General features: G+C 48.1%; 1 protein-coding gene across 1 annotated transcript in view; it reads right to left on the minus strand.

The window, feature by feature from the left end:
• Window positions 1-23,387, minus strand: part of DNAI1 (dynein axonemal intermediate chain 1) — a 292,217-nt gene that overhangs the window by 185,697 nt on the left and 83,133 nt on the right. The window contains exons 14-16 of the mRNA XM_083155454.1: window positions 20,124-20,371; window positions 14,733-14,822; window positions 12,474-12,561 (exon numbers count right to left, since the gene is read on the minus strand). Of these exons, the coding sequence (XP_083011580.1) occupies window positions 12,474-12,561; window positions 14,733-14,822; window positions 20,124-20,371 (426 nt within the window). The remainder of the gene's footprint in view (window positions 1-12,473; window positions 12,562-14,732; window positions 14,823-20,123; window positions 20,372-23,387) is intronic.

The following is a 23,387-nucleotide window of genomic DNA, read 5'->3' on the forward strand; positions in this document are numbered from 1 at the left end:
CGCTGCCTGAGGGAGGGAACGTTACAGACACACATAGTGTATAATATCACAACGCTACCTGCGGGGGGGTAGGGGGGGACCTATATGTCACACATAGGGTATAATATCACACCGCTACCTGTGGGAGGGAACGTCACAGTCAGACATAGGGTATAATATCACACCGCTACCTGCAGGAGAGAACGTTACAGTCACACATAGGGTATAATATCACACCGCTACCTGAGGGAGGGAACGTTACAGTCACACATAGGGTATAATATCACACCGCTACCTGCGGGAGGGAACGTTACAGTCACACATAGTGTATAATATCACACCGCTGCCTGCAGGAGAGAACGTTACATCACACATAGGGTATAATATCACACCGCTACCTGCAGGAGAGAACGTTACAGTCACACATAGGGTATAATATCACACCGCTACCTGCAGGAGAGAACGTTACAGTCACACATAGGGTATAATATCACACCGCTACCTGCAGGAGGGAACGTTACAGTCACACATAGGGTATAATATCACACCGCTGCCTGAGGGAGGGAACGTTACAGACACACATAGTGTAAAATATCACAACGCTACCTGCGGGGGGGTAGGGGGGGACCTATATGTCACACATAGGGTATAATATCACACCGCTACCTGTGGGAGACATGGAGTATAATATGTGCAGGGCAGAGGCATGTCAGGTCCGGTTCTAGGTCTGGTAACAGTATACATGATATGTGCAGGGCAGAGGTCCGGTTCTAGGCTGGTAACAGTATACATGATATGTGCAGGGCAGAGGCAGGTCAGGTCTAGGACTGGTAACAGTATACATGATATGTGCAGGGCAGAGGCAGGTCAGGTCTAGGACTGGTAACAGTATACATGATATGTGCAGGGCAGAGGCAGGTCTGGTTCTAGGTCTGGTAACAGTATACATGATATGTGCGGGGCAGGTCAGGTCTAGGACTGGTAACAGTATACATGATATGTGCAGGGCAGAGGCAGGTCAGGTCCGGTTCTAGGTCTGGTAACAGTATATATGAGATGTGCGGGGCAGAGGCAGGTCAGGTCCGGTTCTAGGTCTGGTAAGAGTATATAGGATTAGTGCAGGGCAGGTCAGGTTTGGTTCTAGGTCTGGTAACAGTATATATGATATGTGCAGGGCAGAGGCTGGTCAGGTTCTAGGTCTGGTAACAGTATACATGATATGCGCAGGGCAGAGGCAGGTCAGGTCAGGTTCTAGGTCTGGTAACAGTATACATGATATGCGCAGGGCAGAGGCAGGTCAGGTCCGGTTCTAGGTCTGGTAACAGTATATATATGATATGCGCGGGGCAGAGGCAGGTCAGGTTCTAGGTCTGGTAACAGTATATATGATATGTGCAGGGCAGAGGCAGGTCAGGTTCTAGGTCTGGTAACAGTATATATGATATGTGCAGGGCAGAGGCAGGTCAGGTCCGGTTCTAGGTCTGGTAACAGTATACATGATATGTGAAGGGCAGAGGCAGGTCAGGTTCTAGGTCTGGTAACAGTATACATGATATGTGCAGGGAAGAGGCAGGTCAGGTCCGGTTCTAGGTCTGGTAACAGTATATATGATATGTGCAGGGCAGAGGCAGGTCAGGTCCGGTTCTAGGTCTGGTAACAGTATACATGATATGTGCAGGGCAGAGGCAGGTCAGGTTCTAGGTCTGGTAACAGTATACATGATATGTGCAGGGCAGAGGCAGGTCAGGTCCGGTCCGGTTCTAGGTCTGGTAACAGTATATATATGATATGTGCGGGGCAGAGGCAGGTCAGGTTTTAGGTCTGGTAACAGTATATATGATATGTGCGGGGCAGAGGCAGGTCAGGGCCGGTTCTAGGTCTGGTAACAGTATACATGATAGTGTGCAGGGCAGAGGCAGGTCCGGTTCTAGGTCTGGTAACAGTATATATATGATATGCGCGGGGCAGAGGCAGGTCAGGTTCGGTTCTAGGTCTGGTAGCAGTATACATGATATGTGAAGGGCAGAGGCAGGTCCGGTTCTAGGTCTGGTAACAGTATATATGATATGTGCGGGGCAGAGGCAGGTCAGGTTTTAGGTCTGGTAACAGTATATATGATATGTGCGGGGCAGAGGCAGGTCAGGGCCGGTTCTAGGTCTGGTAACAGTATACATGATAGTGTGCAGGGCAGAGGCAGGTCAGGTCTAGGACTGGTAACCGTATATATATATATATGATATGCGCGGGGCAGAGGCAGGTCAGGTTCTAGGTCTGGTAACAGTATATATGATATGTACGGGGCAGAGGCAGGTCAGGTCCGGTTCTAGGTCTGGTAGCAGTATACATGATAGTGTGCAGGGCAGAGGCAGGTCCGGTCCTAGGTCTGGTAACAGTATATATGATATGTGCGGGGCAGAGGCAGGTCAGGTCTAGGACTGGTAACAGTATATATATATGATATGCGCGGGGCAGAGGCAGGTCAGGTTTTAGGTCTGGTAACAGTATACATGATATGTGCGGGGCAGAGGCAGGTCAGGGCCGGTTCTAGGTCTGGTAGCAGTATACATGATATGTGAAGGGTAGAGGCAGGTCCGGTTTTAGGTCTGGTAACAGTATATATGATATGTGCGGGGCAGAGGCAGGTCAGGTTCTAGGTCTGGTAACAGTATATATGATATGTGCGGGGCAGAGGCAGGTCAGGTCCGGTTCTAGGTCTGGTAGCAGTATACATGATAGTGTGCAGGGCAGAGGCAGGTCCGGTCCTAGGTCTGGTAACAGTATATATGATATGTGCGGGGCAGAGGCAGGTTAGATTTTAGGTCTGGTAACAGTATATATGATATGTGCGGGGCAGAGGCAGGTCAGGTCCGGTTCTAGGTCTGGTAGCAGTATACATGATAGTGTGCAGGGCAGAGGCAGGTCCGGTCCTAGGTCTGGTAACAGTATATATGATATGTGCGGGGCAGAGGCAGGTCAGGTCTAGGACTGGTAACAGTATATTTATATATGATATGCGCGGGGCAGAGGCAGGTCAGGTTTTAGGTCTGGTAACAGTATACATGATATGTGCGGGGCAGAGGCAGGTCAGGGCCGGTTCTAGGTCTGGTAGCAGTATACATGATATGTGAAGGGCAGAGGCAGGTCCGGTTTTAGGTCTGGTAACAGTATATATGATATGTGCGGGGCAGAGGCAGGTCAGGTTCTAGGTCTGGTAACAGTATATATGATATGTGCGGGGCAGAGGCAGGTCAGGTCCGGTTCTAGGTCTGGTAGCAGTATACATGATAGTGTGCAGGGCAGAGGCAGGTCCGGTCCTAGGTCTGGTAACAGTATATATGATATGTGCGGGGCAGAGGCAGGTTAGATTTTAGGTCTGGTAACAGTATATATGATATGTGCGGGGCAGAGGCAGGTCAGGTCCGGTTCTAGGTCTGGTAGCAGTATACATGATAGTGTGCAGGGCAGAGGCAGGTCCGGTCCTAGGTCTGGTAACAGTATATATGATATGTGCGGGGCAGAGGCAGGTCAGGTCTAGGACTGGTAACAGTATATATATATATGATATGCGCGGGGCAGAGGCAGGTCAGGTTTTAGGTCTGGTAACAGTATACATGATATGTGCGGGGCAGAGGCAGGTCAGGGCCGGTTCTAGGTCTGGTAGCAGTATACATGATATGTGAAGGGCAGAGGCAGGTCCGGTTTTAGGTCTGGTAACAGTATATATGATATGTGCGGGGCAGAGGCAGGTCAGGTTCTAGGTCTGGTAACAGTATATATGATATGTGCGGGGCAGAGGCAGGTCAGGTCCGGTTCTAGGTCTGGTAGCAGTATACATGATAGTGTGCAGGGCAGAGGCAGGTCCGGTCCTAGGTCTGGTAACAGTATATATGATATGTGCGGGGCAGAGGCAGGTTAGATTTTAGGTCTGGTAACAGTATATATGATATGTGCGGGGCAGAGGCAGGTCAGGTCCGGTTCTAGGTCTGGTAGCAGTATACATGATAGTGTGCAGGGCAGAGGCAGGTCCGGTCCTAGGTCTGGTAACAGTATATATGATATGTGCGGGGCAGAGGCAGGTCAGGTCTAGGACTGGTAACAGTATATATATATATGATATGCGCGGGGCAGAGGCAGGTCAGGTTTTAGGTCTGGTAACAGTATACATGATATGTGCGGGGCAGAGGCAGGTCAGGGCCGGTTCTAGGTCTGGTAGCAGTATACATGATATGTGAAGGGCAGAGGCAGGTCCGGTTCTAGGTCTGGTAGCAGTATATATGATATGTGCGGGGCAGAGGCAGGTTAGATTTTAGGTCTGGTAACAGTATATATGATATGTGCGGGGCAGAGGCAGGTTAGATTTTAGGTCTGGTAACAGTATATATGATATGTGCGTGGCAGAGGCAGGTCCGGTTCTAGGTCTGGTAACAGTATATATGATATGTGCGGGGCAGAGGCAGGTCAGGTTCTAGGTCTGGTAACAGTATATATGATATGTGCGGGGCAGAGGCAGGTTAGATTTTAGGTCTGGTAACAGTATATATGATATGTGCGGGGCAGAGGCAGGTCCGGTTCTAGGTCTGGTAACAGTATATATGATATGTGCGGGGCAGAGGCAGGTCAGGTTCTAGGTCTGGTAACAGTATATATGATATGTGCAGAGCAGAGGCAGGTCAGGTAACAGTATACATGATAGTGTGCAGGGCAGAGGCAGGTCCGGTTCTAGGTCTGGTAACAGTATATATGATATGTGCGGGGCAGAGGCAGGTCAGGTTCTAGGTCTGGTAACAGTATATATGATATGTGCAGGGCAGAGGCAGGTCAGGTTTTAGGTCTGGTAACAGTATATATGATATGTGCGGGGCAGAGGCAGGTCAGGTTCTAGGTCTGGTAACAGTATATATGATATGTGCAGGGCAGAGGCAGGTCAGGTTTTAGGTCTGGTAACAGTATACATGATATGTGCGGGGCAGAGGCAGGTCAGGTTCTAGGTCTGGTAACAGTATATATGATATGTGCGGGGCAGAGGCAGGTCAGGAGTGAGCACACATATTAGGAGAGATAACATTCATCCTGTTGGATAGTATTTCACGTTTTGTTGCAGGTGCCCGGATTCTGCATTCAGCGCAGGTGCCCACCCTCCATTAATCAGCATGGTCACAGCAGTACAGGAGTGCAGGGTTTGGGAACAGCCGCTGCCTGTATGCCGTGAACAGACCTGGTCCTGGCATATATGTTATTAATGAACACAGAACATAAAGCTATTTATATACTGCTCCGTATACACATAACCAGACCCCCGGCACACACGTCACGCATCGCTGGCACACGGTACTCTGAAGAAGCCTTTGTGATGTTGGATATAACAGGTTTATTACACAGAGATGGGATTAGCAGTTAATTAGTAGTTGTATACAATTATCCCGGCTGCCAGCATCTGTATCAGAGCGGATATCATGACAATCGCACAAAGTGATTACAGGTCCTTGTGCGGCGTTATGACCCATAATATGCTGGTACAGTGTGATACTGCGATCACCTGCATACACCCCCACCACTATAAAGCAATGCATAACTACAGAATCTGTACTCAGGACCCCAAATAGTTCAAGGTCACCTTAAAGCTGGTGAGTAATGAATACAATATTATACAGCAGTATTATACAGCCAGTAACCAGCCACGTACAGGCAGTGTATTACCAGTATTATACAGCCAGTAACCAGACACGTACAGGCAGTGTATTACCAGTATTATACAGCCAGTAACCAGACACGTACAGGCAGTGTATTACCAGTATTATACAGCCAGTAACCAGACACGTACAGGCAGTGTATTACCAGTATTATACAGCCAGTAACCAGACACGTACAGGCAGTGTATTACCAGTATTATACAGCCAGTAACCAGACACGTACAGGTAGTGTATTACCAGTATTATACAGACAGTAACCAGACACGTACAGGTAGTGTATTACCAGTATTATACAGACAGTAACCAGCCACGTATAGGTAGTGTATTACCAGTATTATACAGACAGTAACCAGCCACGTACAGGTAGTGTATTACCAGTATTAAACAGCCAGTAACCAGACACGTACAGGCAGTGTATTACCAGTATTATACAGCCAGTAACCAGACACGTACAGGCAGTGTATTACCAGTATTATACAGCCAGTAACCAGACACGTACAGGCAGTGTATTACCAGTATTATACAGCCAGTAACCAGACACGTACAGGCAGTGTATTACCAGTATTATACAGACAGTAACCAGCCACGTACAGGTAGTGTATTACCAGTATTATACAGACAGTAACCAGCCACGTACAGGTAGTGTATTACCAGTATTATACAGCCAGTAACCAGACACGTACAGGTAGTGTATTACCAGTATTATACAGACAGTAACCAGCCACGTACAGGTAGTGTATTACCAGTATTATACAGCCAGTAACCAGACACGTACAGGTAGTGTGAGTATTACCAGTATTACACAGCCAGTAACCAGCCACGTACAGGCAGTGTATTACCAGTATTATACAACCAGTAACCAGCCACGTACAGGTAGTGTGAGTATTACCAGTATTATACAGCCAGTAACCAGCCACGTACAGGTAGTTTATTACCAGTATTATACAGCCAGTAACCAGACATGTACAGGTAGTGTGAGTATTACCAGTATTATACAGCCAGTAACCAGACACGTACAGGTAGTGTGAGTATTACCAGTATTATACAGCCAGTAACCAGCCATGTACAGGTAGTGTGAGTATTACCAGTATTATACAGCCAGTAACCAGCCACGTACAGGTAGTGTGAGTATTACCAGTGTTATACAGACACTAACCAGCCACGTACAGGTAGTGTGAGTATTACCAGTATTATACAGCCAGTAACCAGCCACGTACAGGTAGTGTGAGCATTACAGTACCAGTGTTATACAGACAGTAACCAGCCACGTACAGGTAGTGTATTACCAGTATTATACAGCCAGTAACCAGACACGTACAGGTAGTGTGAGTATTACCAGTATTATACAGACAGTAACCAGCCACGTACAGACAGTGTGAGTATTACCAGTGTTATACAGCCAGTAACCAGCCACGTACAGGTAGTGTATTACCAGTATTATACAGCCAGTAACCAGCCACGTACAGGTAGTGTATTACCAGTATTATACAGCCAGTAACCAGACACGTACAGGTAGTGTGAGTATTACCAGTATTACACAGCCAGTAACCAGCCACATACAGGCAGTGTATTACCAGTATTATACAACCAGTAACCAGCCATGCTCAGGTAGTGTATTACCAGTATTATACAGCCAGTAACCAGCCACGTACAGGCAGTGTATTACCAGTATTATACAGACAGTAACCAGCCACGTACAGGTAGTGTATTACCAGTATTATACAGCCAGTAACCAGACACGTACAGGTAGTGTGAGTATTACCAGTATTACACAGCCAGTAACCAGCCACGTACAGGCAGTGTATTACCAGTATTATACAACCAGTAACCAGCCACGTACAGGTAGTGTGAGTATTACCAGTATTATACAGCCAGTAACCAGCCACGTACAGGTAGTGTATTACCAGTATTATACAGGCAGTAACCAGCCACGTACAGGTAGTGTATTACCAGTGTTATACAGACAGTAACCAGCCACGTACAGGTAGTGTATTACCAGTATTATACAGCCAGTAACCAGCCACGTACAGGTAGTGTATTACCAGTATTATACAGCCAGTAACCAGCCACGTACAGGTGGTGTATTACCAGTATTATACAGACAGTAACCAGCCACGTACAGGCAGTGTATTACCAGTATTATACAGCCAGTAACCAGCCATGTACAGATAGTGTGAGTATTACCAGTATTATACAGCCAGTAACAAGCCACGTACAGGCAGTGTATTACCAGTATTATACAGCCAGTAACCAGACATGTACAGGTAGTGTATTACCAGTATTATACAGCCAGTAACCAGACATGTACAGGTAGTGTATTACCAGTATTATACAGCCAGTAACCAGACATGTACAGGTAGTGTGAGTATTACCAGTGTTATACAGACAGTAACCAGCCACGTACAGGTAGTGTGAGTATTACCAGTGTTATACAGACAGTAACCAGCCATGTACAGGTAGTGTATTACCAGTATTATACAGCCAGTAACCAGACACGTACAGGTAGTGTGAGTATTACCAGTATTATACAGCCAGTAACCAGACACGTACAGGTAGTGTGAGTATTACCAGTGTTATACAGACACTAACCAGCCACGTACAGGTAGTGTGAGTATTACCAGTATTATACAGCCAGTAACCAGCCACGTACAGGTAGTGTGAGTATTACCAGTATTATACAGACAGTAACCAGACACGTACAGGTAGTGTATTACCAGTATTATACAGCCAGTAACCAGCCACGTACAGGTAGTGTGAGTATTACCAGTATTATACAGACAGTAACCAGCCACGTACAGGCAGTGTGAGTATTACAGTACCAGTGTTATACAGACAGTAACCAGCCATGTACAGGTAGTGTATTACCAGTATTATACAGCCAGTAACCAGACACGTACAGGTAGTGTATTACCAGTATTATACAGCCAGTAACCAGCCACGTACAGGTAGTGTGAGTATTACCAGTGTTATACAGCCAGTAACCAGCCACGTACAGGTAGTGTGAGTATTACCAGTGTTATACAGCCAGTAACCAGCCACGTACAGGTAGTGTGAGTATTACCAGTGTTAGACAGACACTAACCAGCCACGTACAGGTAGTGTGAGTATTACCAGTATTATACAGCCAGTAACCAGCCACGTACAGGCAGTGTGAGTATTACCAGTGTTATACAGACAGTAACCAGCCACGTACAGGTGGTGTATTACCAGTATTATACAGGCAGTAACCAGACACGTACAGGCGGTGTATTACCAGTGTTATACAGACAGTAACCAGACACGTACAGGCGGTGTATTACCAGTATTATACAGACAGTAACCAGCCACGTACAGGCAGTGTGAGTATTACCAGTGTTATACAGACAGTAACCAGCCACGTACAGGCAGTGTGAGTATTACCAGTGTTATACAGGCACTAACCAGCCACGTACAGGCAGTGTGAGTATTACCAGTGTTATACAGACAGTAACCAGCCACGTACAGGTAGTGTGAGTATTACCAGTGTTATACAGACAGTAACCAGCCACGTACAGGCAGTGTGAGTATTACCAGTATTATACAGCCAGTAACCAGACACGTACAGGTAGTGTGAGTATTACCAGTGTTATACAGCCAGTAACCAGCCACGTACAGGTAGTGTATTACCAGTATTATACAGACAGTAACCAGCCACGTACAGGTAGTGTGAGTATTACCAGTGTTATACAGACAGTAACCAGCCACGTACAGGCAGTGTGAGTATTACCAGTGTTATACAGACAGTAACCAGCCACGTACAGGTAGTGTGAGTATTACCAGTGTTATACAGACAGTAACCAGCCACGTACAGGCAGTGTGAGTATTACCAGTGTTATACAGACAGTAACCAGCCACGTACAGGTAGTGTATTACCAGTATTATACAGACAGTAACCAGCCATGTACAGGTAGTGTATTACCAGTATTATACAGGCAGTAACCAGCCACGTACAGGCAGTGTGAGTATTACCAGTGTTATACAGACAGTAACCAGCCACGTACAGGTAGTGTATTACCAGTATTATACAGACAGTAACCAGCCATGTACAGGTAGTGTATTACCAGTATTATACAGGCAGTAACCAGCCACGTACAGGTAGTGTGAGTATTACCAGTGTTATACAGACAGTAACCAGCCACGTACAGGCAGTGTGAGTATTACCAGTGTTATACAGACAGTAACCAGCCACGTACAGGTAGTGTGAGTATTACCAGTGTTATACAGATAGTAACCAGCCACGTACAGGTAGTGTGAGTATTACCAGTGTTATACAGACAGTAACCAGCCACGTACAGGTAGTGTGAGTATTACCAGTGTTATACAGACAGTAACCAGCCACGTACAGGTAGTGTGAGTATTACCAGTGTTATACAGACAGTAACCAGCCACGTACAGGCAGTGTGAGTATTACCAGTGCTATACAGACACTAACCAGCCACGTACAGGTAGTGTGAGTATTACCAGTGTTATACAGCCAGTAACCAGCCACGTACAGGCAGTGTGAGTATTACCAGTGTTATACAGCCAGTAACCAGCCACGTACAGGCAGTGTGAGTATTACCAGTGTTATACAGCCAGTAACCAGCCACGTACAGGCAGTGTGAGTATTACCAGTGTTATACAGACAGTAACCAGCCACGTACAGGCAGTGTGAGTATTACCAGTATTATACAGCCAGTAACCAGACACGTACAGGTAGTGTGAGTATTACCAGTGTTATACAGCCAGTAACCAGCCACGTACAGGTAGTGTATTACCAGTATTATACAGACAGTAACCAGCCACGTACAGGTAGTGTGAGTATTACCAGTGTTATACAGACAGTAACCAGCCACGTACAGGCAGTGTGAGTATTACCAGTGTTATACAGACAGTAACCAGCCACGTACAGGCAGTGTGAGTATTACCAGTGTTATACAGACAGTAACCAGCCACGTACAGGTAGTGTATTACCAGTATTATACAGACAGTAACCAGCCATGTACAGGTAGTGTATTACCAGTATTATACAGGCAGTAACCAGCCACGTACAGGCAGTGTGAGTATTACCAGTATTATACAGGCAGTAACCAGCCACGTACAGGCAGTGTGAGTATTACCAGTGTTATACAGACAGTAACCAGCCACGTACAGGTAGTGTATTACCAGTATTATACAGACAGTAACCAGCCATGTACAGGTAGTGTATTACCAGTATTATACAGGCAGTAACCAGCCACGTACAGGTAGTGTGAGTATTACCAGTGTTATACAGACAGTAACCAGCCACGTACAGGCAGTGTGAGTATTACCAGTGTTATACAGACAGTAACCAGCCACGTACAGGTAGTGTGAGTATTACCAGTGTTATACAGATAGTAACCAGCCACGTACAGGTAGTGTGAGTATTACCAGTGTTATACAGACAGTAACCAGCCACGTACAGGTAGTGTGAGTATTACCAGTGTTATACAGACAGTAACCAGCCACGTACAGGTAGTGTGAGTATTACCAGTGTTATACAGACAGTAACCAGCCACGTACAGGCAGTGTGAGTATTACCAGTGCTATACAGACACTAACCAGCCACGTACAGGTAGTGTGAGTATTACCAGTGTTATACAGCCAGTAACCAGCCACGTACAGGCAGTGTGAGTATTACCAGTGTTATACAGCCAGTAACCAGCCACGTACAGGCAGTGTGAGTATTACCAGTGTTATACAGCCAGTAACCAGCCACGTACAGGCAGTGTGAGTATTACCAGTGTTATACAGCCAGTAACCAGCCACGTACAGGCAGTGTGAGTATTACCAGTGTTATACAGCCAGTAACCAGCCACGTACAGGCAGTGTGAGTATTACCAGTGTTATACAAACAGTAACCAGCCACGTACAGGCAGTGTGAGTATTACCAGTGTTATACAGCCAGTAACCAGCCACGTACAGGTAGTGTATTACCAGTATTATACAGACAGTAACCAGCCACGTACAGGTAGTGTGAGTATTACCAGTGTTATACAGACAGTAACCAGACACGTACAGGTAGTGTGAGTATTACCAGTGTTATACAGACAGTAACCAGCCACGTACAGGTAGTGTGAGTATTACCAGTGTTATACAGACAGTAACCAGCCACGTACAGGCAGTGTGAGTATTACCAGTATTATACAGACAGTAACCAGCCACGTACAGGCAGTGTGAGTATTACCAGTATTATACAGCCAGTAACCAGCCACGTACAGGCAGTGTGAGTATTACCAGTGTTATACAGACAGTAACCAGCCACGTACAGGTAGTGTGAGTATTACCAGTGTTATACAGCCAGTAACCAGCCACGTACAGGCAGTGTGAGTATTACCAGTGTTATACAGCCAGTAACCAGCCACGTACAGGCAGTGTGAATATTACCAGTGTTATACAGACAGTAACCAGCCACGTACAGGTAGTGTGAGTATTACCAGTGTTATACAGCCAGTAACCAGCCACGTACAGGCAGTGTGAGTATTACCAGTGTTATACAGACAGTAACCAGCCACGTACAGGCAGTGTGAGTATTACCAGTGTTATACAGCCAGTAACCAGCCACGTACAGGCAGTGTGAGTATTACCAGTGTTATACAGCCAGTAACCAGCCACGTACAGGCAGTGTGAGTATTACCAGTGTTATACAGCCAGTAACCAGCCACGTACAGGCAGTGTGAGTATTACCAGTGTTATACAAACAGTAACCAGCCACGTACAGGCAGTGTGGAACAGTATTATACATAGTAAGCCTAGCAGTAAGCAGGGAACCAGGGACCCTCTTACCATTTGTCCTCAGTAGAAGCCCCTCTACCCCATCTCCTGCAGAAGCTTCAGCTGTCAGCCTGATGACGTCAGTGTGAACCAGCTCATTCTGCAGAAAAAGAACATTCCCTTATTTTACGCCTCTACAGCAATAGCCGATATGTAAAAGCCATTAAATTGTCTCAGGACTGCGAGTCAGACCTCATAAAACACTGTCTGTATTCAAATGAGGATGAACCTGCCGGGCAATGCGTCTGCTGCTCCAACTAAGGCAATGGTTACCCAAACATGCTGGGAACAGCTGGGGAATATTCATTACATACATGTGTACCGTACTGGGGCAGTACTACAATCTGATCCCTGATACGGTACATACATGTGCTGGTCACCGGGGAGCTATGTGTACCGTACTGATTAGTACAGGGACAGTAATATGTGCAGTCACCGGGGAGCTATGTGTACCGTACTGATTAGTACAGGGACAGTAATATGTGCAGTCACCGGGGAGCTATGTGTACCGTACTGATTAGTACAGGGACAGTAATATGTGCAGTCACTGGGGAGCTATGTGTACTGTACTGATTAGTACAGGGACAGTAATATGTGCAGTCACTGGGGAGCTATGTGTACTGTACTGATTAGTACAGGGGCAGTAATATGTGCTGTCACCGGGGAGCTATGTGTACCGTACTGATTAGTACAGGGACAGTAATATGTGCAGTCACCGGGGAGCTATGTGTACCGTACTGATTAGTACAGGGACAGTAATATGTGCAGTCACCGGGGAGCTATGTGTACCGTACTGATTAGTACAGGGACAGTAATATGTGCTGTCACCGGGGAGCTATGTGTACCGTACTGATTAGTACAGGGACAGTAATATGTGCAGTCACCGGGGAGCTATGTGTACCGTACTGATTAGTACAGGGACAGTAATATGTGCAGTCACTGGGGAGCTATGTGTACTGTACTGATTAGTACAGGGACAGTGATATGTGCAGTCACCGGGGAGCTATGTGTACCGTACTGATTAGTACAGGGACAGTAATATGTGCAGTCACCGGGGAGCTATGTGTACCGTACTGATTAGTACAGGGACAGTAATATGTGCAGGTCACCGGGGAGCTATGTGTACCGTACTGATTAGTACAGGGACAGTAATATGTGCAGGTCACCGGGGAGCTATGTGTACCGTACTGATTAGTACAGGGACAGTGATATGTGCAGGTCACCGGGGAGCTAGGTGTACCGTACTGATTAGTACAGGGACAGTGATATGTGCAGGTCACCGGGGAGCTATGTGTACCGTACTGATTAGTACAGGGGCAGTGATATGTGCAGTCACCGGGGAGCTATGTGTACCGTACTGATTAGTACAGGGACAGTGATATGTGCAGTCACCGGGGAGCTATGTGTACCGTACTGATTAGTACAGGGACAGTAATATGTGCAGGTCACCGGGGAGCTATGTGTACCGTACTGATTAGTACAGGGACAGTAATATGTGCAGGTCACCGGGGAGCTATGTGTACCGTACTGATTAGTACAGGGACAGTAATATGTGCAAGTCACCGGGGAGCTATGTGTACCGTACTGATTAGTACAGGGACAGTAATATGTGCAGTCACCGGGGAGCTATGTGTACCGTACTGATTAGTACAGGGACAGTAATATGTGCAGGTCACCGGGGAGCTATGTGTACCGTACTGATTAGTACAGGGACAGTAATATGTGCAAGTCACCGGGGAGCTATGTGTACCGTACTGATTAGTACAGGGGCAGTAATATGTGCAGTCACCGGGGAGCTATGTGTACCGTTCTGATTAGTACAGGGACAGTAATATGTGCAGGTCACCGGGGAGCTATGTGTACCGTACTGATTAGTACAGGGACAGTAATATGTGCAGGTCACCGGGGAGCTATGTGTACCGTACTGATTAGTACAGGGACAGTAATATGTGCAGGTCACCGGGGAGCTATGTGTACCGTACTGATTAGTACAGGGTCAGTAATAGGTGCAGTCACCGGGGAGCTATGTGTACCGTACTGATTAGTACAGGGACAGTAATATGTGCAGTCACCGGGGAGCTATGTGTACCGTACTGATTAGTACAGGGATAGTAATATGTGCAGTCACCGGGGAGCTATGTGTACCTTACTGATTAGTACAGGTATAATTTGCTGTACAGAGCAGCTGGCGGTTTGATCCTCTGCTATAATGTAAGAGGCACCTCTGGGATGTCTGTGGCACTATACATGCTTATTAGTGCTATAATTTACCTTTATGATTGTCCAGGACACCACGCGGCCATCGGAGGAGACTGAGAAGAAATTTAAGTTCTTGTCCAGGTCGTCTTTCTGCCATTTTACCTGGATAACAAACATGATATAAAGTCACTGCATGATATAAACACAGCACAGAGGACTCGCTGTACTGCCAGGAACCATTGTGTCTCTATGTTATACCAGTATTCCCATCCTATCTCCCGACCTTCTCCCGGCATTCCCATCCTATCTCCCGACCTTCTCCCGGCATTCCCATCCTATCTCCCGACCTTCTCCCGGCATTCCCATCCTATCTCCCGACCTTCTACCGGCATTCCCATTCCTATCTCCCGACCTTCTACCGGCATTCCCATTCCTATCTCCCGACCTTCTACCGGCATTCCCATTCCTATCTCCCGACCTTCTCCCGGCATTCCCATTCCTATCTCCCGACCTTCTCCCGGCATTCCCATTCCTATCTCCCGACCTTCTCCCGGCATTCCCATCCTATCTCCCGACCTTCTACCGGCATTCCCATCCTATCTCCCGACCTTCTACCGGCATTCCCATCCTATCTCCCGACCTTCTACCGGCATTCCCATCCTATCTCCCGACCTTCTACCGGCATTCCCATCCTATCTCCCGACCTTCTCCCGGCATTCCCATCCTATCTCCTGACCTTCTCCCGGCATTCCCATCCTATCTCCTGACCTTCTACCGGCATTCCCATTCCATCTCACGCCCTTCTACTGGCATTCCCATTCCTATCTCCTGACCTTCTACCGGCATTCCCATCCTATCTCACGACCTTCTACCGGCATTCCCATTATAGCTGGTAGTACATATGTGTATATTCTCCTCTGCTTTGAAGTCACTCTATCTCTATGTATTTGATCATCCAGCGGTACGGAAGATGAGGGTAGGCCCAGCATCCCCAGAGGTGAGGGTAGGCCCAGCATCCCCAGAGGTGAGGGTAGGCCCAGCATCCCCAGAGGTGAGGGTAGGCCCAGCATCCCCAGAGGTGAGGGTAGGCCCAGCATCCCCAGAGGTGAGGGTAGGCCCAGCATCCCCAGAGGTGAGGGTAGGCCCAGCATCCCCAGAGGTGAGGGTAGGCCCAGCATCCCCAGAGGTGAGGGTAGGCCCAGCATCCCCAGAGGTGAGGGTAGGCCCAGCATCCCCAGAGGTGAGGGTAGGCCCAGCATCCCCAGAGGTTGGAAGAGTCAGATTATTATGCAGTTCCAGCAGGGGTGTATTTACCAGCGGCAGCTGCTCCGATATTACAGTCAGCATTCAGCATGGACTGTGACTGTACATAGAGGTTAGGGACTCAGTGTAACATGCACTGCAAGCAGGGACCACACTGACAACTGCACTGAATACTATCGGTGGGGTTCACGATCCCTACTGCCAACACTGCAGTATACATATAAGCAACATGGACTATACTCACACCGCAGCTATGTATCCGTGTCCCCCACATGTATGTGTGTCCCATATCTCTATGCCCCCTATATGTATCTGTGTCCCCCACATGTATGTGTCTCATATGTCTATGTCCCCTCTATGTATCTGTGTCCCATATATGTAGCCGTGTCCCCCACATGTATGTGTGTCCCATATCTGTATGTCCCCCACATGTATATGTGTCCCATATATCTATATCCCCTATATGTAGCTGTCCCCCCATATCTCTATGCCCATTATATGTAGCTGTCCCCCCATATTTCTATGCCCATTAGATGTAGCTGTCCCCCCATATCTCTGTGCCCGTTATATGTAGCTGTCCCCCCATATCTCTGTGCTCGCTATATGTAGCTTCCCCCCATATCGCTGTGCCCGTTATATGTAGCTGTCCCCCCATATCTGTGCCCGTTATATGTAGCTGTCCCCCCATATCTCTGTGCCCGCTATATGTAGCTGTCCCCCCATATCTCTATGCCCGTTATATGTAGCTGTCCCCCCATATCTCTATGCCCGCTATATGTAGCTGTCCCCCCATATCTCTGTGCTCGCTATATGTAGCTGTCCCCCCATATCTCTATGCCCGTTATATGTAGCTGTCCCCCCATATCTCTGTGCCCGCTATATGTAGCTGTCCCCCCATATCTCTATGCCCGTTATATGTAGCTGTCCCCCCATATCTCTATGCCCGCTATATGTAGCTGTCCCCCCATATCTCTGTGCTCGCTATATGTAGCTGTCCCCCCATATCTCTATGCCCGTTATATGTAGCTGTCCCCCCATATCTCTGTGCCCGTTATATGTAGCTGTCCCCGCACATCTCTGTGCTCGCTATATGTAGCTGTCCCCCCATATCTCTGTGCCCGTTATATGTAGCTATCCCCCATATCTCTGTGCCCGTTATATGTAGCTGTCCCCCCATATCTCTGTGCCCGTTATATGTAGCTGTCCCCGCACATCTCTGTGCCCGCTATATGTAGCTGTCCCCCCATATCTCTATGCCCGTTATATGTAGCTGTCCCCCCATATCTCTGTGCCCGTTATATGTAGCCGTCCCCCATATCTCTGTGCTCGCTATATGTAGCTGTATATGTCCCCATGTTATCTGCCTCCCCCCACATTTATGTGTGTACCATACACCATTGGCAGTGTCCTGTATGCCCGTATGGTCACACACGCCCTGCATACACATGGTCAGTGACGCTGATGCTGGGAACAGACCATGCACCGTGCCGGTTTATAGGACGACAGCTGATAATAATATTATACATATGAGCAGCAGCTCAGGTCTGGATGATATCAGCTCAGACAGACTGAGCGCGCCTGCAGACAGCTCTGCTCCAGAACCTATAAACAGTGAGAACACCCATTAACGGAGATTGCTAATCAGCTGGCATAACAGGAGAATGAAAGTGCTCTGCACTGTTATATCAGTGCTGCCACCAGAATGATGTGCTCTGCACTATGTTATATCAGCGCTGCCACCAGAATGATGTGCTCTGCACTATGTTATATCAGCGCTGCCACAAGAATGGTGTGCTCTGCACTATGTTATATCAGCGCTGCCACCAGAATGATGTGCTCTGCACTATGTTATATATCCGCGCTGCCACCAGAATGATGTGCTCTGCACTATGTTATATCAGTGCTGCCACCAGAATGATGTGCTCTGCACTATGTTATATCAGCGCTGCCACCAGAATGATGTGCTCTGCACTATGTTATATCAGCGCTGCCACAAGAATGGTGTGCTCTGCACTATGTTATATCAGCGCTGCCACCAGAATGATGTGCTCTGCACTATGTTATATCAGCGCTGCCACCAGAATGATGTGCTCTGCACTAGGTTATATCAGTGCTGCCACCAGAATGATGTGCTCTGCACTATGTTATATCAGCGCTGCCACAAGAATGGTGTGCTCTGCACTATGTTATATCAGCGCTGCCACCAGAATGATGTGCTCTGCACTATGTTATATCAGCGCTGCCACCAGAATGATGTGCTCTGCACTATGTTATATCAGCGCTGCCACCAGAATGATGTGCTCTGCACTATGTTATATATCCGCGCTGCCACCAGAATGATGTGCTCTGCACTAGGTTATATCAGCGCTGCCACCAGAATGATGTGCTCTGCACTATGTTATATCAGCGCTGCCACCAGAATGATGTGCTCTGCACTATGTTATATCAGCGCTGCCACCAGAATGGTGTGCTCTGCACTATGTTATATCAGCGCTGCCACCAGAATGATGTGCTCTGCACTATGTTATATCAGCGCTGCCACCAGAATGATGTGCTCTGCACTAGGTTATATCAGCGCTGCCACCAGAATGATGTGCTCTGCACTATGTTATATCAGCGCTGCCACCAGAATGATGTGCTCTGCACTAGGTTATATATCCGCGCTGCCACCAGAATGATGTGCTCTGCACTATGTTATATCAGCGCTGCCACCAGAATGATGTGCTCTGCACTATGTTATATATCCGCGCTGCCACCAGAATGATGTGCTCTGCACTATGTTATATCAGCGCTGCCACCAGAATGATGTGCTCTGCACTATGTTATATCAGCGCTGCCACCAGAATGATGTGCTCTGCACTATGTTATATCAGCGCTGCCACCAGAATGATGTGCTCTGCACTATGTTATATCAGCGCTGCCACCAGAATGATGTGCTCTGCACTATGTTATATCAGTGCTGCCACCAGAATGATGTGCTCTGCACTATGTTATATCAGCGCTGCCACCAGAATGATGTGCTCTGCAGACAGCGTGCGCCATCATACCCCAGACAGAGCGCGCCATCGTACCCCCAGACAGAGCGCGCCATCGTACCCCCAGACAGAGCGCGCCATCGTACCCCCAGACAGAGCGCGCCATCGTACCCCCAGACAGAGCGCGCCATCGTACCCCCAGACAGAGCGCGCCATCGTACCCCCAGACAGAGCGCGCCATCGTACCCCCAGACAGAGCGCGCCATCGTACCCCCAGACAGAGCGCGCCATCGTACCCCCAGACAGAGCGCGCCATCGTACCCCCAGACAGAGCGTGCCATCGTACCCCCAGACAGTGCTTTCACTATCTTAATGGTAGCGACACATGCTAATCACTGCACTAAACCTCCTCCGCCCCCCCCCCCCCACAAAGTTCCTGTAATATTGGATTTCAATTTTGCTGAAGGAAAGATGAAAGCTTGAACTTAATAGACAAATGCAGTATGAAGCTGAAGGCACAGAAGCAACACTTCCATGGCCTTTAGCAGCTGTTCTGTGCTCTGAGCGCCACTTAGTGGTCACTGCTGGGATTACAATCCTGCCATGTTATCACATACAGATGTGTCCTGATACACTATTGCCATAGTTGCACCAATCAGCACCCAGATCCCCGGCGACTTAGCTTCATGCGTGCTGCAGTTGCGCTTTTTTCACGCCAAGTTCTGTTATACCCTGTACACAGACAGCGTGTAGCGACCAAATGAATCAGCGCAGTGTCACGGTCCGGTCTTGTCCCATTGCGACTAATGCTGGGTACACACCAGATTGTATGTAGATTGGGCATGTTTCGCTATGTTTTAGATCTGGTGCGCGTCCTTGCTGGTGGTTTGGTCGTTTTGCAGATTCTACCTGCTGCAGCCAATATTTGAAAACGTCCCCTTCACCCGGTTACAGATCGTGATCAGATCGGGTGCAGATCCTGAGCTCCACTAGACCATCGTATGGTCGTCTCACGATCATGATCATTCTGGTGTGTACCCTACACGATCCGCTACACTGCCCGGCTCAGCTCACTGGCACTTCGCGTCGTACCCATGTCACACTAAGGAGACCTCACTGGCTGTGACTGTGCCAGGCGGGCAACATGCCGGAAGTGGCAGATAACTGCTGATGGGAACACGCCTGCAGCCGATGCGCTGTATAATGGGGTGTAAGGGGCACTGACCTGCCACACGGGGTCGGTGTGCTTGCCAGACTTTGCCGAACTGATGACCTTTGGTTGTGGGGAAGTGGACTTCAGGTTGTAGATGGCCACGTTGCCATCATAGAAGCCCACGGCTACTAGGTACGGGTGATCCTTGTGAATGTCCAAGCACATGATACCACTTTCTGTGTTGTAGACATATTCCGGGTACGAGGGGTTCTTCAGGGAGTAGAACAGCATCATCCCGCGACTCTGCTTCAGGAAATCATCTACAGACAAAAAATCAGCTGGTTAGGGACATAGGCTGCAGTTCCACATGCTGCCTGTAGAGAGCAGTGACGGGCTATGTGGTATCGCTATAGGTAAAGGGTCAGCACTGCTCTGTATAGACATGTGCACCACCAATCATATGTATAATGGCCACAACCCACTGCACAGGCAGAGACATAGGCTGCAGTTCCACATGCTGCCTGTAGAGAGCAGTGAGGGGCTATGTGATATACTATAGGTAAAGGGTCAGCACTGCTCTGTATAGACATGTGCACCACCAATCACATGTATAATGGCCACAACCCACTGCACAGGCAGAGACATAGGCTGCAGTTCCACATGCTGCCTGTAGAGAGCAGTGATGGGCTATGTGATATCACTATAGGTAAAGGGTCAGCACTGCTCTGTATAGACATGTGCACCACCAATCACATGTATAATGGCCACAACCCACTGCACAGGCAGAGACATAGGCTGCAGTTCCACATGCTGCCTGTAGAGAGCAGTGAGGGGCTATGTAAGATCACTATAGGTAAAGGGTCAGCACTGCTCTATATAGACATGTGCACCACCAATCACATGTATAATGGCCACAACCCACTGCACAGGCAGAGACATAGGCTGCAGTTCCACATGCTGCCTGTAGAGAGCAGCGAGGGGCTATGTAAGATCACTATAGGTAAAGGGTCAGCACTGCTCTGTATAGACATGTGCACCACCAATCACATGTATAATGGCTACAACCCACTGCACAGGCAGAGACATAGGCTGCAGTTCCACATGCTGCCTGTAGAGAGCAGTGATGGGCTATGTGATATCGCTATAGGTAAAGGGTCAGCACTGCTCTGTATAGACATGTGCACCACCAATCACATGTATAATGGCTACAACCCACTGCACAGGCAGAGACATACACTGCAGTTCCACATGCTGCCTGTAGAGAGCAGCGAGGGGCTATGTAAGATCACTATAGGTAAAGGGTCAGCACTGCTCTGTATAGACATGTGCACCACCAATCAGATGTATAATGACCACAACCCACTGCACAGGCAGAGACATAGGCTGCAGTTCCACATGCTGCCTGTAGAGAGCAGTGATGGGCTATGTGATATCGCTATAGGTAAAGGGTCAGCACTGCTCTGTATAGACATGTGCACCACCAATCACATGTATAATGGCTACAACCCACTGCACAGGCAGAGACATAGGCTGCAGTTCCACATGCTGCCTGTAGAGAGCAGTGATGGGCTATGTGATATCGCTATAGGTAAAGGGTCAGCACTGCTCTGTATAGACATGTGCACCACCAATCACATGTATAATGGCCACAACCCGCTGTACAGGCAGAGACATAGGCTGCAGTTCCACATGCTGCCTGTAGAGAGCAGTGAGTGGCTATGTGATATCACTATAGGTAAAGGGTCAGCACTGCTCTGTATAGACATGTGCACCACCAATCACATGTATAATGGCCACAACCCACTGTACAGGCAGAGACATAGGCTGCAGTTCCACATGCTGCCTGTAGAGAGCAGTGATGGGCTATGTGGTATCACTATAGGTAAAAGGGTCAGTACTGCTCTGTATAGACATGTGCACCACCAATCACATCTATAATGGCCACAACCCACTGTACAGGCAGAGACATAGGCTGCAGTTCCTCATGCTGCCTGTAGAGAGCAGTGATGGGCTATGTGATATCACTATAGGTAAAAGGTCAGCACTGCTCTGTATAGACATGTGCACCACCAATCACATGTATAATGTCCACAACCCACTGTACAGGCAGAGACATAGGCTGCAGTTCCACATGCTGCCTGTAGAGAGCAGTGAGGGGCTATGTAAGATCACTATAGGTAAAGGGTCAGCACTGCTCTGTATAGACATGTGCACCCCCAATCAGAGGTATAATGGCCACAACCCCCTGCACAGGCAGAGACATAGGCTGCAGTTCCACATGCTGCCTGTAGAGAGCAGTGATGGGCTATGTGATATCACTATAGGTAAAGGGTCAGCACTGCTCTGTATAGACATGTGCACCACCAATCACATGTATAATGGCCACAACTTACTGCACAGGCAGAGACATAGGCTGCAGTTCCACATGCTGCCTGTAGAGAGCAGTGATGGGCTATGTGATATCACTATAGGTAATGGGTCAGCACTGCTCTGTATAGACATGTGCACCACCAATCAGATGTATAATGGCCACAACCCCCTGCACAGGCAGAGACATAGGCTGCAGTTCCACATGCTGCCTGTAGAGAGCAGTGATGGGCTATGTGGTATCGCTATAGGTAAAGGGTCAGCACTGCTCTGTATAGACATGTGCACCACCAATCAGATGTATAATGGCCACAACCCTCTGCACAGGCAGAGACATAGGCTGCAGTTCCACATACTGCCTGTAGAGAGCAGTGAGGGGCTATGTGATATCACTATAGGTAAAGGGTCAGCACTGCTCTGTATAGACATGTGCACCACCAATCACATGTATAATGGCCACAACCCACTGCACAGGCAGAGACATAGGCTGCAGTTCCACATGCTGTCTGTAGAGAGCAGTGAGGGGCTATGTGATATCGCTATAGGTAATGGTTCAGCACTGCTCTGTATAGACATGTGCACCACCAATCAGAGGTATAATGGCCACAACCCCCTGCACAGGCAGAGACATAGGCTGCAGTTCCACATGCTGCCTGTAGAGAGCAGTGATGGGCTATGTGATATCACTATAGGTAAAGGGTCAGCACTGCTCTGTATAGACATGTGCACCACCAATCACATGTATAATGGCCACAACCCACTGTACAGGCAGAGACATAGGCTGCAGTTCCACATGCTGCCTGTAGAGAGCAGTGATGGGCTATGTGGTATCACTATAGGTAAAAGGGTCAGTACTGCTCTGTATAGACATGTGCACCACCAATCACATCTATAATGGCCACAACCCACTGTACAGGCAGAGACATAGGCTGCAGTTCCACATGCTGCCTGTAGAGAGCAGTGAGGGGC

The sequence above is a fragment of the Crinia signifera genome, chromosome 1 (genome assembly GCF_055691185.1).
Source record: "Crinia signifera chromosome 1, ASM5569118v1, whole genome shotgun sequence".
Lineage (NCBI taxonomy): Eukaryota > Metazoa > Chordata > Amphibia > Anura > Myobatrachidae > Crinia > Crinia signifera.